Here is a 16732-nt window from a genome sequence, read left to right on the forward strand (position 1 = left end):
CATGAGTATTTCAAATTTATTAATTTCTAACACTGAAGAGAAAATGATAGGTATAAAATATATACTTGTTTTAGAATCAATTCAAAATAAGCATTTATAGAGTACGAAACATACGATAGAAAGAGGATTAGGTTTTAAAATCACTGAAAAGCCAAACATTGTGTTCTAAATTCGAAATACAAAATCATTCACTCGTAACATGCTTTGACACATGGCGCGTCGTATTTAATGATTACCAGGCTTCTGATCCTAATTATTACAATTCAATACACACCATTTAACTCGAAAATTTGATAATATATAAATTATGCTTAATGTAAATCAGTCTCACTGGTAACAAAGTACAAGTAGTTTGCCGCGCTGTTTTGCGATCTTTTTGATCGAACCAAGGAAATATTTGTATTTTGATTGAGTTTAATTTTCATGACTCAGTCATTCAGTGAACGTTTCCTACGCATTTAAAACAAATAATATTGTGATAATTGAATGATTGTGCATTTATAGATCCCACGAGATTAACCTAGTATAAGTGGTTTGTATGTAACCTAGTTATAAAATAAAATCAAGTCGCATCTAATAAAAAAATATATTCTATCCATATTCCATATATCTGCTCCAGATAGTTTTTTGTTGTTGTTGGCGTGTGTTTGTAATCTAGTTTTTATGCCAAATTTGAAATACCTATGTTCTAATAATCAATGTGTATGTGTGTAAAATTTGTGATGTCATTATTACATACGTGTACTTTTAGGACTTATAAATCAATATACTAACTAATTTTAACAGTGAAGCTTGCGTATTTGAGAATCAATTTTTTTAATGAAATCAATCATGCTAGCAAGACAGGCTAATCAAACTGTGTTATCGTTGTTAGAATACAGACTTTGAACCAACAGCGGTTAACTTTAAACTTCATAAAATATTTTAATCGACTACTTAACATTGTATGTTGTTACAGGAGTGAAGCCTTTGCTACGACCTTATCTGCATTATATGGGAAGTTACTGGTTGTGATGGGCATAGCTTTTCCAATGGCTGAAGTCATATCTACATACATCCCACCATCGTTTTATGAGGTAATAATTGTTCCCATGTCCCATTGGAAAAAATGTTCAAAAAAATAAGAATCCAGAAAAAATGTAACTGAAACTTCAAGACAAATAGCGCCAACCCTACGAAAAGTACATAGATGAAAACATCTTGCAAATGTATATACATATAAAAGTCAAAATTGCTGATAAATAAAAAAAGTTCGAGCATAGATAGTACACATGTCAGAAGTGTAACTTCTTTGTAAATAACTTATTACTAAGGTAAAAGTCCCATTAGATGATCATATATCAGTATGTGATCATTCCATGTATTTGTAAATCTATATTCATACTGTTTACACACTTTATACGTGCTAATGATGATATAAATGAATAAAGAATCTGCGTTAATTTTATTTACTGCACAAGACGTTATGCGACACAATTGCCATCTAAAGTTCTAATACTACTAAACGATTACATCAAGCAATATATTTTCTCGATTTCCCTTTCTCACTCTCTCTCAATCGGTCTCAATCGCTCTCTCCCTTTTTTCGACAATAACGCTGTACATCTTCAAGACGATTCCGTCAAAATTTTACCTTCATGCGCCTTCAGTTTCACTTCGAAAATAATAATTTTAACTATCGTATAACTAACTCTTATATCTCTCTATAATCGTAGTCAATTTAAATGCCATTAACCATACTAATAATTATTTAACCAAATACGTATTTACACATTTATTTTGTCTCGAGTAGCTTATAATAAATATTTAAAAACAACCGTCTCGAATAAAAATCCCTATCTTTCATAAAACCTAAAAACAAGACGATATTGTGTTTGGAAGTGTTTTGTTAAAAACACACTGAATTTACAACGTGAGCTGCGCAAACATGTTTTGTAAGAGTAATTAGTAACAAGCTGCACGATATGCCTTAATCCGCGGTCTTATTACGAAACTGCTAGTCGCATTAAATGCGATCGGTACTGCAGGATATCAATATTGAGTTCGTACCACGTGACTCGTGAGTGAGTTTCAGATTGCATCCGTTTCTTTGATCACTTTTATTTCATAGACAAGTAGATCAACCCTCTGTCTGACACGTCGTCGATTTTGAAGTTTTTCAAGAGTTTTTTTCAGTCTGATATTCTGATGTTTTTTAAACAATAACGGATTTCGTCGTCAAAAAACGCTCTAGTATTTTGAATGTTTTTCTTGTGCCAATTATTGAGTCAAAGAATTTGGTTTGTCTTAAAAAGTAACTCACAATTGCTATAAGCATAGAATATATGAATTATAGATTATAAAGTTGGAAGAGAAAATCGTCGAATTTGTTTTATAATTGTAGTAGCCACTTTCACTAGCGTTTTACACCTTTCAATTTAATTCTAACTTCAGCGTGCACCGAGGCTTTTCTCGATTACACCAAGCCAGAGAGCACTTGCTTCCAAGTCGGTCCATTTTCAAATAATAGTCAATGTAAATGTCGTAGTAAAGTAGTTAAATCAGAGAATTAATTGAATCTCTAGACAGTTAATTAAAAATCGATATTCAATCAAGTCGCTAAAGTTCCGTCAGACAAGTGAGTGAACGAAACGTTTAACGAGTTTCCTAAACGATCCTAGGCAACAAGACTAACCTAACCTAACCATTTACAATAAAGCAAAACACGGAATATCCAAGCTCTCAGTTCTTCACGGTCACACCGAAATAACAGTAACAAATGAAATAATCATGGCGGAGTCTTGTTTTACCATCTTGTTTTATATTCTTATTCAACACGCTGGCTTTCGGTCAGACAGAAAGTTAAACGTTTTCGACGCTCCTTTATTTAAATCAAAATGCTAGCGACTTGATTGAATATCGACATTTATTAATTGTCTAGATATTTAATTAACTCTCTGATCTAACTACTTTACTATGACATAAATAATGAATGACAATGTATAAGCGTTCCGAATTGTACGATTAGTTACTTGCTTCGTTCCGTAATAACGCCACGGATAGTGCAGTCAAAATAGTAGGTAACATATGAAAGGCTTCTCATGCAGGTGTTGCAGTGTCGACATGCACCACATTGAAACTTGATTCAATTTACACTAGGATTTCTTTAGATATGTGTACGGAATGAAGTCTACTTTTTAGTAGATAGTATTGCACAAAAATTTAATCTCATATTTTCGCGCGTACTAACTTAAGTATGGCATATAAAAATAACAATAAATGTTATCATTACACCTAATGCTATTTTGTATTCATAAAATTAGTATTTGCTACGAGTCGTTATCTATAAAGCGCGCATTTAACAGCCGTTTCTCATAGACAATCTACAATTCGTTACTAGTACGATATTGAAATGAAGCCAAGTCGAAATAGTGATAAATATGAAAATCTGTTATTTTCACAGGTATAGCTAATCGTATTGTCTTTTACACATTAAGAAAACACTTTTTAAACGGATTGAAGCTATGTATTATTATTATAAACTTATAATTATTTACATAATTTTTTTTTTCCGACGTTTTGCGTGCCCACGACGACGTCACCGTGACCACGACGACGTCACCGTGACCACGCCCGCTGTAATCAAATCTAAACAAACATTAAAAAGTGTTTTCTTAACGTATAGCTAATGTATATTTTTTTGTCCAGGGTTTCTACTTATACCTGTACATAGGTAGTATGGTGTTCCTGTTATATATGTACGCCGCGTTACTACGAGACCGCTCCCGCAACGCACCTGACACCGTTGTGACCAGTGAGTATATTTTGTAAATATGTATTGACGTTGGAACCTGTCTAATCTTGCTTGAATTAATTAAATGAAACATATCTATAACAATATGGATCAAGCGTTTGAACGCGATAATGGTTTAACTACTGGTTCAAATAATATTTAAATATTAATAATTTTTGGATTGCTTGGTTTCTCAAAGAAGGCTTAGACACATCAATTTTAGTATATAAATCATAACGTTATCGTGACTATTTTCTGTATTTTATTGTTACTATAGTAATCTTAACTTTGTTAATACTACAATCAGTTACTACTACAAATTATAGTTTTATAGTTAAGACTGGTTTGTTGATATTTACGGTCCTAATGTTTTAGCATTAATGCTTAGTTGTCAAATTGTGTTTATGCAGTCATGAAGAAACAACAATGTAGTTATTAGAATCAAATATTAGGTTCTTACATATGAAATTGGCGTATTTCGTACTGGCCACTTTAATCACGATGTTCTCCTCTTTGGTAAGGAATTCCAAATTCAAATTTGTACAGCTATTTACTCATGTATTTGTGCTACGATGACCGTCGTTCATTTGTTTTTTTCTGTTTGCGTCACTCATTTTACAAAATGGAAAACATAAAGTATCGCATTATTTACGAGTACGAGTTCCGCCGTGGCACTAGTGCTGCGGAAACGACTCGAAGGTGAATGATGTGTATGGCGGTCATGTTGCAAAAGAAAACACAGTTTGTTTTTGGTTCCAACGTTTTCGTTCTTTAAACTTCGACCTGCAGAACAAGCCCCGTGGACGGCCTGAGACCCAAGTTGATAATGAAGTATTGAAGGCTATTATGGAAGTTTAGAGTTAGCTGCAGGCTGCGGTGTTAGTGATAAAACTGTTTTAATTCACTTGAAGTAAATTGGGAAGATTAAAAAGCTTGAAAGGTGGGTACCTCACGAATTGACTGAAGCAAACCGGCAAACGCGCGTCTACTGCTGCGTTACATTACTGAACCGGCACAATAATGAAGGTATTTTAAACCGAATCATTATCTGTGATGAAAAATGGATTCTTTACGATAATCGGAAGCGCTCAGCGCAATGGTTGGATCCAGCCAGATGGCCAGCCAGCCAAATGCTGCCCCAAGCGAAAATTAACCCCAAAAAAGTTACTTGTAAGCGTTTGGTGGACTAGTGCCGGTATTGTTCATTGCAGTTTTCTCAAATCTGGCCAGTCTATTTCTACTGATGTCTATTGTTAGCAAATGCAAACCATGATGGAAAAGATAGCGGCTTATACTTTGATTAATTAAATACATTATATTTAAATATATTCGACTTTTTGTTCCTCCCATACAAAACACCAATTTCATATGTAAGGACCGGATTCGGACTATAAAGCGCCGGTCCAGGCTCCAACGTAAAATACGTTTTTAAATACCAGTTTTATTATCAGTTTGTTATTTGTAACTTTAAAATAGTTTTATTATGTTTTAATTATTATTTATTTTTTTCTTAAATACCGAAATTAGACTGATTAATAATATTTTGAACAATGGATTAAAATGACAATTGATGCTTGAAACTAACAGGCGATAAGCAAAACATTTTAATTTTTAAAATAAAATACATAACATTTATAAAAGAAAAATATAGTTACATCCCTAACGTTCTACAGTTTTCCGTTATTCGATACGACCCATGTTTCAATTTAAGTTAAGTAAACTTCATCTCGATTTTAAGTAAATTTTCTCCGTCTACCTGGCGAGATATAACTTTTGCTGAGCTATGTTGCTATTGAATCTATACCGCAAGAAACTACGGTCTCGTCGCCATACTTAAATTTCGAGTTACATTGTTTGAATCTATGTTATCGTTTGCGGCCCAGATTTAATATTCTACACGCGGTGTAAGCGTTAAAGAATATTTTGTCATTTTTATTTAGGGCACAAATTTGAGGCTTATTTTGATAAATAATTAAAATGTTTGAGCTTCAGCGTGTAATTCTCATCTCTAAAGTTGATCCCGAATCGAATGTTTTCTTTATAAGCGATAGTAATCCTTGCGATATAAGATCCGATAACAATCAATATATTTCTGTAATCTGTAAGTAAGATCGTGTTGGCAAATATAAGGACTTATTTAACTGTGCCGTAGTTTTTTTGAACCAGTCAATTAGGAAGCATCGTATATCTTATAAAAGTTTTACCAAATTATAAATAGGTGGCGCTTACTTCAAGTAACGATTTGTATTGGGATAAACTCGAGCAAATTCAATTAAAAACGATCTTATTTCCGCCCGGGATTTGAGCGTTTTCATTAATAAATCTTGATATTTTTATTAACTTTCTATTTCTGTTCTTGAAAATAATGACCTGTGTTTAATCTGTTTTATTTTCATATCAGCTTTAAATTTTCTTAATTTCTAAGATTTTACCAACTACATATTCAAACGCATGTCTATTTTAGTGTTAACTTAGTTTAATATAACAATGGCGGTATGTAGCATTTGTCTCTGGTATTGTTATGTATGGTTGATTTGTATTAATAATTGTAATTAGTTAATAATAATGTACTAGACATTGGATAAAATGTATGTATTTTTATATAATTACTGTTTTAGTTCTTATTCTAAGGTTATCAGTGGCTTATGTCGAACATATTAAAATGTACCCTAATAGTTTTAAACTGCAAATTTTTGACCGATTATTTTCTGACTGAATTTCAGAAAGCAATAAACACTATTCCGTTTTGCTCGAAAACTATCTAATAAAGTGTTTTTGTTGTTCCACAGAGTCCGACACAAGCTCATCTCAATCAGAATCAGATTCCTGTTCATCAAGAACAGAGCGCAGTACGGCGACCGCAGCCCACGTCCCGCCGCAGTACTTGGGCAAACGACTCTCTTTGGGGTTCGCGCTCACATCGAGAACACACCACTATGGCAGTTTTTATTTGAGAATGGGTGCAGTTGGTATGTATTTACTAATTCGTAAGGTAACAACTTAGAAAGGCAACTGGCGGACTTATTCCTAATCAGAGATTTCTATAAGGAAAAAAGAGAGAAAGTGCAACTTATATAGTAGTTTATCTAGTATATCAATTAACGGGTTTCATCACAAAAATCAAATACATTGAACAGGTACTTCTTTAACTTCAACAATATTGTAAATACTGTATATTTGTATATTAGAAATAAATAGATGTATAACTATAATAAACAATATTATAATAAAATTTGATACTGATAATTTAGAGACAGGCATTACTTGTTATTGTATTGGTATTCGGGACAAAACTTTAACTCGGCCAAAAGTTAAAACTAACAATATAAAAATTTATTAGATATGACCATTTGTTTTTGATACACGTCATAAGTATAATGAAAAAGTAGTATTGCCTTGGTTCTCTAGTAGTGCCTCTATTCTTAGTTTATGGCCTTAGATTTCTGTATGTTTTCATTTTTTCTCAAATGCTAATAATCGACAATGTTTTGGTATAAAAACTCTTTTGTTACTTTATAACGATTTATTTTACCGTATGAGATAAAGAAAAGTCTATTGGAGTTTATCCAGCCATGACTCTAACGCACTAGTTATGAGTCGCATATAGGTACATTACTTATGATAAATATAATCATCTATGTGCATAAGACGTGCAAGAAAACTCAGAAATAAATATATAATGTATAAAAAGAAAACTATCATAGATTAAATTGACTTTTAATAGAACATATAATTAAACATTAAGTTTTAAACAATACCGAGAGTAAAAACAAGGACCAACTGTTTCAGTCGAGCGAATTGTTAATCCGGGCGGACACTTCACAAACTTTTCAGTTTAATCTTCTTTCCACGAATTACGTTTAGTCGCACAGTTTGACATCGAATTTATTTTGTTTAACTTGTTACTGGCAAAGCAAAACGAAAACACGTTTAAACCTTAAAGCACAATTCCGTTGTATCCAATTTTAAAAAAAAAAGTTATTGGTGTGTGCGTGTTTACGGGTTGGTTTAAAAACACTGTTCAAACTTACGTTATACTTTAATATTACTTTTATCAATCAACGTTTGTTAGTTATTTCAATGGAATACTCTTAAGAAGGCATAGGGTCAGCAGACAGATGCCACTTCCTCCGTAAGTAGTTAAATATTTATGAGATGATTTTTTGTTATCGGCACGTAGGGAATAAGCCTTCTGTGCCTTTCAAAGCAAATGGATTATTGCAACTAGGTGATTCCCATTTTGCGTTTCCAACTAAGACAGGATTTTTCTGTATACATGTATACATTTAATATAATCAAAATCTTATTTATTCATACATGTGTAATGTACACTTATGAACGTCCATGAAAAATGAATTATATCTAATTTAACATTTACTGCTAGTTAACGTGCAAACGTAGAATGGACGAACTCTCCATCACTCTTTAACCAACACTTTGTTTTAAACCAAACGTTTAGTCACTATAGACAACAATGAATATAATACAATACGTATGTATAAATATAATAAAACAAACAGTATAGTGCAGTTCACTCCGAGTTAGCAATTTCACGGTAAATATAGAAACTCTATGCTCTCTATCAGTCGGACAAAACGTTCCAAAAGCATTTTCAATATAAACATGCCGTTTTCCGAAAGACACTTTCAGTTTGCTAGTCTAAACGCTACCATATGAGAACATATGTTCACGCACGCGAGACTTATTTTAATGATACGGTAATGCAATAGAAAATGATTAAAGGGAATTTGGTCATCTTTTTATATAACAGGAGGCTCATTTGATGTTAAGTGATACCACCCACCGCCCATGGATACTCACATTGCCACGAGGCTCGCAAGTTGCCCGCCTTTTAAAGGTACGCTGAGGTGATATGGATGGTATTTCGTATTCTATCTTGACGTCCGATGATGAAACTCAGCTACTGTTATTAATCCGAGTGGGTGACCTTCAAACCCTCGGTCGTGTGTTTGATTCTCAGCTGTGCATAGATGGAACTTGCTCTCTTTACGCTTGTAAAACATGGTTATACGATTAGCACTAGGCCAACGATAAGATATTATTATAACTTATTACAGCTTTTGGCATCGGATCTATGATCTACTCGGGCCTAGAGTTTGGCCAGTACTGGGAACTGGAGAGAAACACGAATTGTCACAACGTCCTCCTCGCGCTCACTCCTGCTACTAGAATGGCCTTCATCTTCATTCAGATGTATTTCATCTTTCTCAACAATGAGGTAAGTTTTACTTTTAGACAAACATTTGAGTTCATTGTCGTTATCAATGGCGATTTCTAAACATTATAGTTAAATATTTAGAAATAAATAAAAATCTATTTACTGTCTTATCAAAGAGCTCTTCCGTGACTTTTCATCAGAGCGTGGGCAAAACTTGATAGAAAGAAAGGATATAAATTGATTACATCCAAGATTTACAGATATAGCTTAGCAATTATTTTTTAGGTCTTAGGTCAAAACCGTTTAGAGACGACATCGTTTATTTTTACATACAGGTTATATTGACCAAAATCAATGGTCCCGCCTGAATTCTGTTGTATTAGGTACTTAATAACAACGTCTTCGGCTGTTACGACTATCGGTTTTTAAGACCAATATGAGTAGTCCCTTCGATGTCTGTATTTGATTTAGCTAGTTGCACTTGGCTCAAAATGTCTAGTCTAGAAGTAAGTCGAAGAATTAACATATGAATTATACATAATAATATAGCTAAAGGGAACTGGTCAGTGCGTTGAATATTCTTGTGCTATTTAATGAATACAGGATTTTAAAAAAATGCTGTTTTTGCAGATCAAATGATTTGTTATCTCTATTAAAAATCTTCTAAAATTGTTATCTCTTAATTGCTCGATCGTTCGAGTGTGTTGTTAAATATCATAAAAAGATTGCGGAATCTAATGAATAAATGATATCAAATGTAATTTTTACAATGAAGGAAGAATGGTCCAGTCTATTTAAAAGTAGAATAAAGCCCGTTTATTCTTTACAAATGTAATCTGTGTACAGTTTACATTTGTTAGAAACATTTTATTGGTACCCATTATCATATCTTCCTTCTGTATCATTGATCGGAACCCCATCAGAGGCCTTCTCCAGCTTTTTCCAAATTTTTCATTTTTTGTTTTTTTTTACTTCATTCACTTCCTTTTAACGCTTCTACATCTTCTATCCTCTATTTTCTAGGGTGCCCACGGCCCCCTCTTCTCCTTTCTTTAGGCTTAAACAGCAAAAATTGATTTCAGATGAAAGTATACAAACACAAAATAGCGGCAAGATTTGGTTTAATGCATATGGTGGGAACTAATTTGAGCGTATGGCTGAATGTACTCGTGCAAGAGACTAAACACGAGATACTAACGTTCTACGATCCCGAAAACAAGACTATTGGTTTATCACATAGACTAGGTAAGTCATATAATGTATTGCCGGCGGTCCGCCTTAATGACCCGTGCATAGAATAATGTGTGGTAACTTAACCATTTTGTGGCGATTTTCTTTCGACTCAGGAGAGTTATTTTTTAAATCGAATGTCGTCTAGGGCCTTGAAATTTTAATTATTGTAATAATTGGTATTTATTTCGGTAAGGTAATATTAAAAAAAAAAACTATCGCAAATGCAATTTAGAACAAATTTAATACGATAACAGGTTTCACATAGATTTTTTAATTACTGATTTTTTAATTTAATTTCGTCATTATTTTTGCGTATCTTTAATCATTTTGGTACTACACGCAATGGAAGCTTAATGCTACCTTTTTCGATAAATAGCTATTCAAGAACTAGGTAAGCACTAAACAAATATACCTTCAGGTTTTTGAAATTCGTCTGACGTTAGTATATTGAATTTGTATGCCGGTTAAGTAAATAGGTTCGGCAGTCAATTCGACGTAAAGCAATGTTTATAAAATAGCTTAAAATTTAATCGCTTTAAAACAGACCAAATACACTAAAAAGTGGCATATAATGTGAGAATATTAGAATGACGAAACGCTTGTGCGTCCCAATCTATTGTGATTGGTCAAGAGCATTTCTTGTACAAAACCCAGTCACACGCGACACGATGCGTCCGTTTGGCCAATCACAATTAAACGCAATTCATCTTGCTTTTAGCTTAACATTCTCACCATCCTAGGGAATTTTCTGTCGGTGTCAATAAATTGTTATTATTTAATAAAAAACAACAAAATCCTTAAAATAAATAATTAAATTCACTAATCTTGCAGGTCAAATGAAATTGTATTAGAAGTAAAAATTTATTTCAAGAATTTTAATAGTCATAGTTTCCGTTCTATAGGATAAAACTAAAGTTTTTTTATCCTTTGTAAACCTTTGTATTATAGTAACAAGGTACAATGTCTGTAGGAATCCTCGTTAAAACTTGCGTGACATGCCAGCATTTATTTCAATTGTTTTCAAACACGTCACATTGTTATACGTATAATATTTGCAAACGGTGAAATGGAAGTTTCGATAACACTAATTCTGTGGCTGGGCATAATTTCCTTTGTTCATTTAATTGAATTAATTATGCAGTGACGGGTGCGGTCTCATTGGGATGTAGTCACTAAGCTCATTTCATTTATCAGTATAAATGATACCGGTTTGAATGTTACCCACTAGATTATCGTAGCTAATGGGAAATCATTCATTGAGCGCTACCATTAAAACTTCATCGATAAATTAAATTTAAAAAGGTAAAAGCATACAGTACATCATTTCGGAACGTGAATAAATTGGGAAGCAATTTTTCGACAGTAAAAACAAAAGGGATTTCATCGAAGCGAACCTCATCCTTTATGCACTATACTGACCCCTGTAATTTGTTTTACATTCGAAAATTGGCTCCAATTTATTCGGATCTATGTACCTATCGACTTAGCTTTTTGACTTGGGTGGATATTTAATTCTCGTAACCCTTGTCAAGTGTTCGTGGAGTTATGCCGATACCATTTCGATGTGACCCCGGAAGGCATCTCGACCTAAATTCTAGTGATCGGTGACAGATAATCGAGCCAACGCGTTGCCTCATTTCGAAATAATTGACTTACATTTATCGGGAAGCTCGTTATTTTTAATTGACAATTTAAAATTTTTACTTAATTAATAAAAAAAAAATTGATTAACTGTCTTAACATTACAGTTCTATATGTTTATTAAATGTTTGTCATTCAATGTTGAAGAGTCTATTTCAAGCTTGTCTTTTCTAATTATTTCTCCATATTTAAATGTGAAATTAATTAACTAACTTAGCTTTAATATTTTTCCAGCGTTCCAGAAGGCATTTGCGTCTCTAGCAACAGAAGTCCCCCCATCACATCCTGCGGCGGCCCACCTCCGTGTTCCTCGCGGGCTTAAAGGCCCTCATCACATCTTCGAATGTCGCCGGACGAACATTATGGGTTCTCTAGTCCAAGACGCTTCACCATTCCTCTTTCCATGTACTATCGAATACTCGCTGATCTGCGCGGCCATTTTATACGTCATGTGGAAAAATATATCCAAATACCCATCGAAAGACGTGGCCGAAGCCATCGCCAAGGCCCGGATCTTAGAAGGATTGGCGTACAAAAAGTCCCCACATTTGTACAGCGTGGACTGTGCACGGGCGCACAAAGGTCTTTTCTTCGGAATTTTCGTTTTAGTTTTAACTATTATATCACTCATTCTGTTCTTTGTTCTGGTATCTAAGAAGGATTACGCTACCCTAGCGGTGGTAGAAGTGAATCTTTGCGAATTGGGATTGTATGCGATGACCACTATAGCCAGTTTGGCGGGAATGGTATGCGTCAGAAATCTCAAGTACGACGGCAATCGAAACCTCGAATTGGACAATATACTCCTCGTCGGGGCACAAACAGGTATGTTCATTTACGGTACATTCACGATTATCGGTGGTCATTTCACCATCGAGAAGAACACAATACTCATATTGGTGACGGCCCTGTCGTCCCTAGTGCAAACGACGTGCCAGACTATGTTCATCCTTGACGCCAGTCGCAGATCGGCAAAAACTCCCGAACAGTTGCGGAAAAAACCGGGAAGGGAGATAGTCACGTTCCTATTGGTGACGAATCTTGCTATGTGGGCCATAAATACTCTAGAAAAGTCGAGGGCGGAATCACATCCGGTGCAACTGCATTTCTACGGTCTATGGGCTTGGACGATAATAACGCACGTATCTATGCCCCTCGCGATCTTCTACAGATTCCACTCGACGGTTTGTCTATGCGAGATTTGGAAGCGAGCGTATAAAATGAAGCCGGCCTACATGTAGCACATTGCAGTCGATGGTCGCGTTGGTGAAAAGCGAATACTTTAAAAGTACGAATCGCATAGATTAGTGCCATATTCAACTCTTTGTATTAAATTTTAGCTAAGTTTCACTTCATGTCTCCGAGTGCACTTATATTTGTTCCGAAGTTATCGCTATGTTAAGTTGTGCGTAGATGTATAATGTGTTATTTATTTGGTAGCTTTATTAGACGCTTTAATAGGAACTCATGTTGTTAGTCTCAGTTTGCATTTAGAACGGGTTGAATTTTAATTTTAGCGTTTAGGATTTTATACAGGCTGCTTGAACGGGAATTTCACTTTTATAATATCATCATCATTATATAAGTCAAGATTATTATTATTACCGGGGCTGTCCTATAAAGGTCGCCTTTAAGCGCTTAAGTGTGTGGGCAACACACGAGCGCTTAAAAGCGACCTCTAACATTTTAAAACGTAAATAAATAATCTATTATTGCACTGCTGATTATTTAAATTCCATACGAATAGTCACTCATAACTTTCATACATAGAGAGTATAGTTTTTATCTTGATTCGTGTAATAAGCAATATATTTATATTCTTAAGTAGTCTAAGCAGCCTGTTTATTGTTATAATATTAAGCGATTAAACATTTTCCTGTGTTCATATCTCATGTTACACATTAGATCTAGAACATTCCACGTCAGTCATAATCCACATTTTTCACACTGATTCAAAGGAAATGTCTTCCAATAGGTTATATTTTTATATAGGAACGTTGTCCGCTGTATTTTTGCGATACAGAATGCGCCATTTGATACGTAATAGATGAAAACGTGGTTAACGGTTACTATAAAGTTCATCGAGTAGTCAAAAACTGTCGCGTCTAAAGCATACTTATTCGGTCAAAATGGAACTTTGATTTTTTTATACGTATACGTTGTATGGATTGATAATTGAAGACATCACTTGAACAATGATTTAAATATAAAGACAGATAAAAGTTTAATATTAGAAGAATACGCGATAGTTTTCGTACGTTCGATAGAACTTTACTAACCCCATAGAACTTGAGTGTCTAACCTCAGTTGAGGACATAACACTATCATATACACAACGAATTAAACACTTTTAATTTCACGATATGCGTTTCGCAAAGTATGAGGAATAATTTTAAATTAAAATATTTGTATAATTGTGGTATTTTCATAATAAATAAGTAAAGTAAAAACCGAATTAAAAAATAGCTTTTCAAGGGGTTAGACGCTCGAGATAACGCCATCTATTACCAAATTTTTACACCGTAAATGGAATTTGTTTAAATTTATTTAATCCAATGGGAACAATAAATAGACGACCTAATTTTGTAACAACTTTGATACACCAATATTTATTAAGTTTTTAATATTTTGAATTTGAGAACATTTTAGCGGTATTTGAAACTCTGTAGTGTATTTTGGATAAAATTTTAAACATAGCAATAAATAATATGGACCCAGTAGTTAGTAAATGTAACACCAAAGTTGATATTGGTAATTTTGGAGCTTATTATACCAATAAATAATTTTACCGCTAGTAATTCATATTTTTTGATAGACGTAGACGTAAAGTCCAAAGTATCAGACACCAATCTTTTCTAAACGTTAGACCTATAGTGACCTTAACAAAAAGTTCGGGAAAAATAGTTTTTACTGTACAAAATTTTATTATTGCTCAAATCTATGGTAAATACCACTTTTCGTATAAACGTTTTTCGCAATAAGTATTTCATAGACCGCTTTTTAAAAACTGCTTTAATATGCTAACTTTATTCATACTCAAATTGCTAATGTTTGGTCCTTATCACTCTCGTGATTAATACGATTGAATAAAAGAGACAAAACAAGGAACGAGGATTCTGAATAAGTTAGATTTATATAAGTGTATGTTTAAATACTCTGAGATTTAATACTCAATGTAAAATGTAGTTTTTAATATATTTAAAGTAACTATTTAATCGCTATTCGTATAGGCGTTTTAAATTGTACTGTAGCCTTAAAAGATAATAAATGATCTTTTATTGTTTTGTTTATGTATAATTATGTATGCTGTTTCGTGTCAGTTTTGTATTTAAATGTTAAGTCATATTTGATTTATTTACACGTATTCTATAATTACGATACCAGTTGTAATTGCAATTAGTTGGTGTAGCGAACGGTAATTTTAGCTTTACCATAAGTTTGACAAGGTAACCCCCTAAAACCCCTAACGTACAAAGATACGTTACATGTATGAAAGTTCTTACAATCTCGCGTAGCCGACAGAGGGCGCTATGACTTTTTTTAAAGGAATAGTTGTTGACACATTCGTATTTTACAATAGCATTTAATGCATAGCCAAACTCATAGTAGACCTTTATACTAACTATAGTTACGTATAATCGTATTAACTATAGGTTTTTGTATGAAAACTCACACATTCGAATGGCATTCGTGTGTTAAATAAAGGTATAAGTTTTCAGTTATATAACCTTTTAATACATTCAATAACGAAAAGTTGCGTACCCGACCCAAGTGTTGCGCCACGACCGCTACCACCTCCTTCTAATCATTAGAATGGGTAAAATCTAGGGTAATAATCGTGTTGGTGGAAGGGAAAAATTATGACCTCGCAAAATTAGGGAGTGGAAAATAGTGTGACTGGTAAAGTTGTTGAATCAGGCACAGAAAAAAACATGCTTGACGAGACTGACGACCAACCTCCACGGTAAAGTTTATATTAGAAGAACTGTTATGTCCAACAGAAAACAAGTAGTGGGACTTGTACTAATTATAACTGGTATCTTAAAGAACCCCTTATTATAACGAATGGCAGAATGACACTGTACATAATTTGTGAAGCATTTTCACATTTTAATTAAACCATATTTATAATACAATTTTTGAAGATATTTACAATAATTTTGTTTGAAATGAAGTAATAGTGATACTAGAATAATGTTTTGAATTGTATTTGTACACTATTTATTTGTTTAGCTGATAATGTGAATAGATATTAAGTGTCTTTGATGTTTAACGTTTATAAATTTTCATATAATTATTCTACGCATTTGTGAAATTTCTTGAAAATATTCTTAAAATATATACAACTATGCAAAAGAACGATAATAAATCTTAATAAATTTACGTTGCTTTATTCTCCTGTATCACGTCTGTATTTTAAAATTGAAGATTCTTGTCTATATGAACACGTAAGATTAGAACTAGATGCGACATCTATGAATCAATACCTCAAACTATTCCGGATGGCGCTGTCGTTTATTTGATGCTTGATTCATTCATTTGTAATGAGGCGTATTAATTAAAAGAAATATTAGTTTAATTGACAACATTTTTTCTAATTAATCGAGGCAGATACCGGTTCCTTTAATCAGTATCTTTCTTTGGTACAAACCCACTACTTGGAACTACGATAATTAGCTATATCTTAAATATTTAATTATCGAATACTTGTTATCTCAGAATTTAATGACAGTACATTCTCTTTCTCAGAGTTGTTTAATACAAGCAGTTTTTTTTAATCAAATTCTGAAATTAGTTTTTACACATTATATTATATTAATATTTATATAGTTAAAATAAATGTCAATTGTTCTGTTTTATCTTAGAAGGCATTAAATCCTTAAGTACCCATAAACAATGGCTTTGAT

General features: G+C 33.2%; 1 protein-coding gene across 6 annotated transcripts in view; it reads left to right on the forward strand.

Moving 5' to 3' along the window:
* Positions 1 to 16197, forward strand: part of LOC123711149 (proton channel OtopLc-like) — a 50202-nt gene extending 34005 nt beyond the window's left edge. For all 6 annotated transcript variants that reach the window (XM_045663579.1, XM_045663580.1, XM_045663582.1 and 3 more), the window contains 6 exons: positions 959 to 1076; positions 3688 to 3793; positions 6562 to 6741; positions 8851 to 9011; positions 10034 to 10196; positions 12060 to 16197. In XM_045663579.1, the coding sequence (XP_045519535.1) occupies positions 959 to 1076; positions 3688 to 3793; positions 6562 to 6741; positions 8851 to 9011; positions 10034 to 10196; positions 12060 to 13066 (1735 nt within the window). In that variant the 3' untranslated portion in view covers positions 13067 to 16197. The remainder of the gene's footprint in view (positions 1 to 958; positions 1077 to 3687; positions 3794 to 6561; positions 6742 to 8850; positions 9012 to 10033; positions 10197 to 12059) is intronic.
* Positions 16198 to 16732: the final 535 nt, after the last annotated feature.

Source organism: Pieris brassicae, chromosome 6 (assembly GCF_905147105.1).
Source record: "Pieris brassicae chromosome 6, ilPieBrab1.1, whole genome shotgun sequence".
Classification (NCBI taxonomy): domain Eukaryota; kingdom Metazoa; phylum Arthropoda; class Insecta; order Lepidoptera; family Pieridae; genus Pieris; species Pieris brassicae.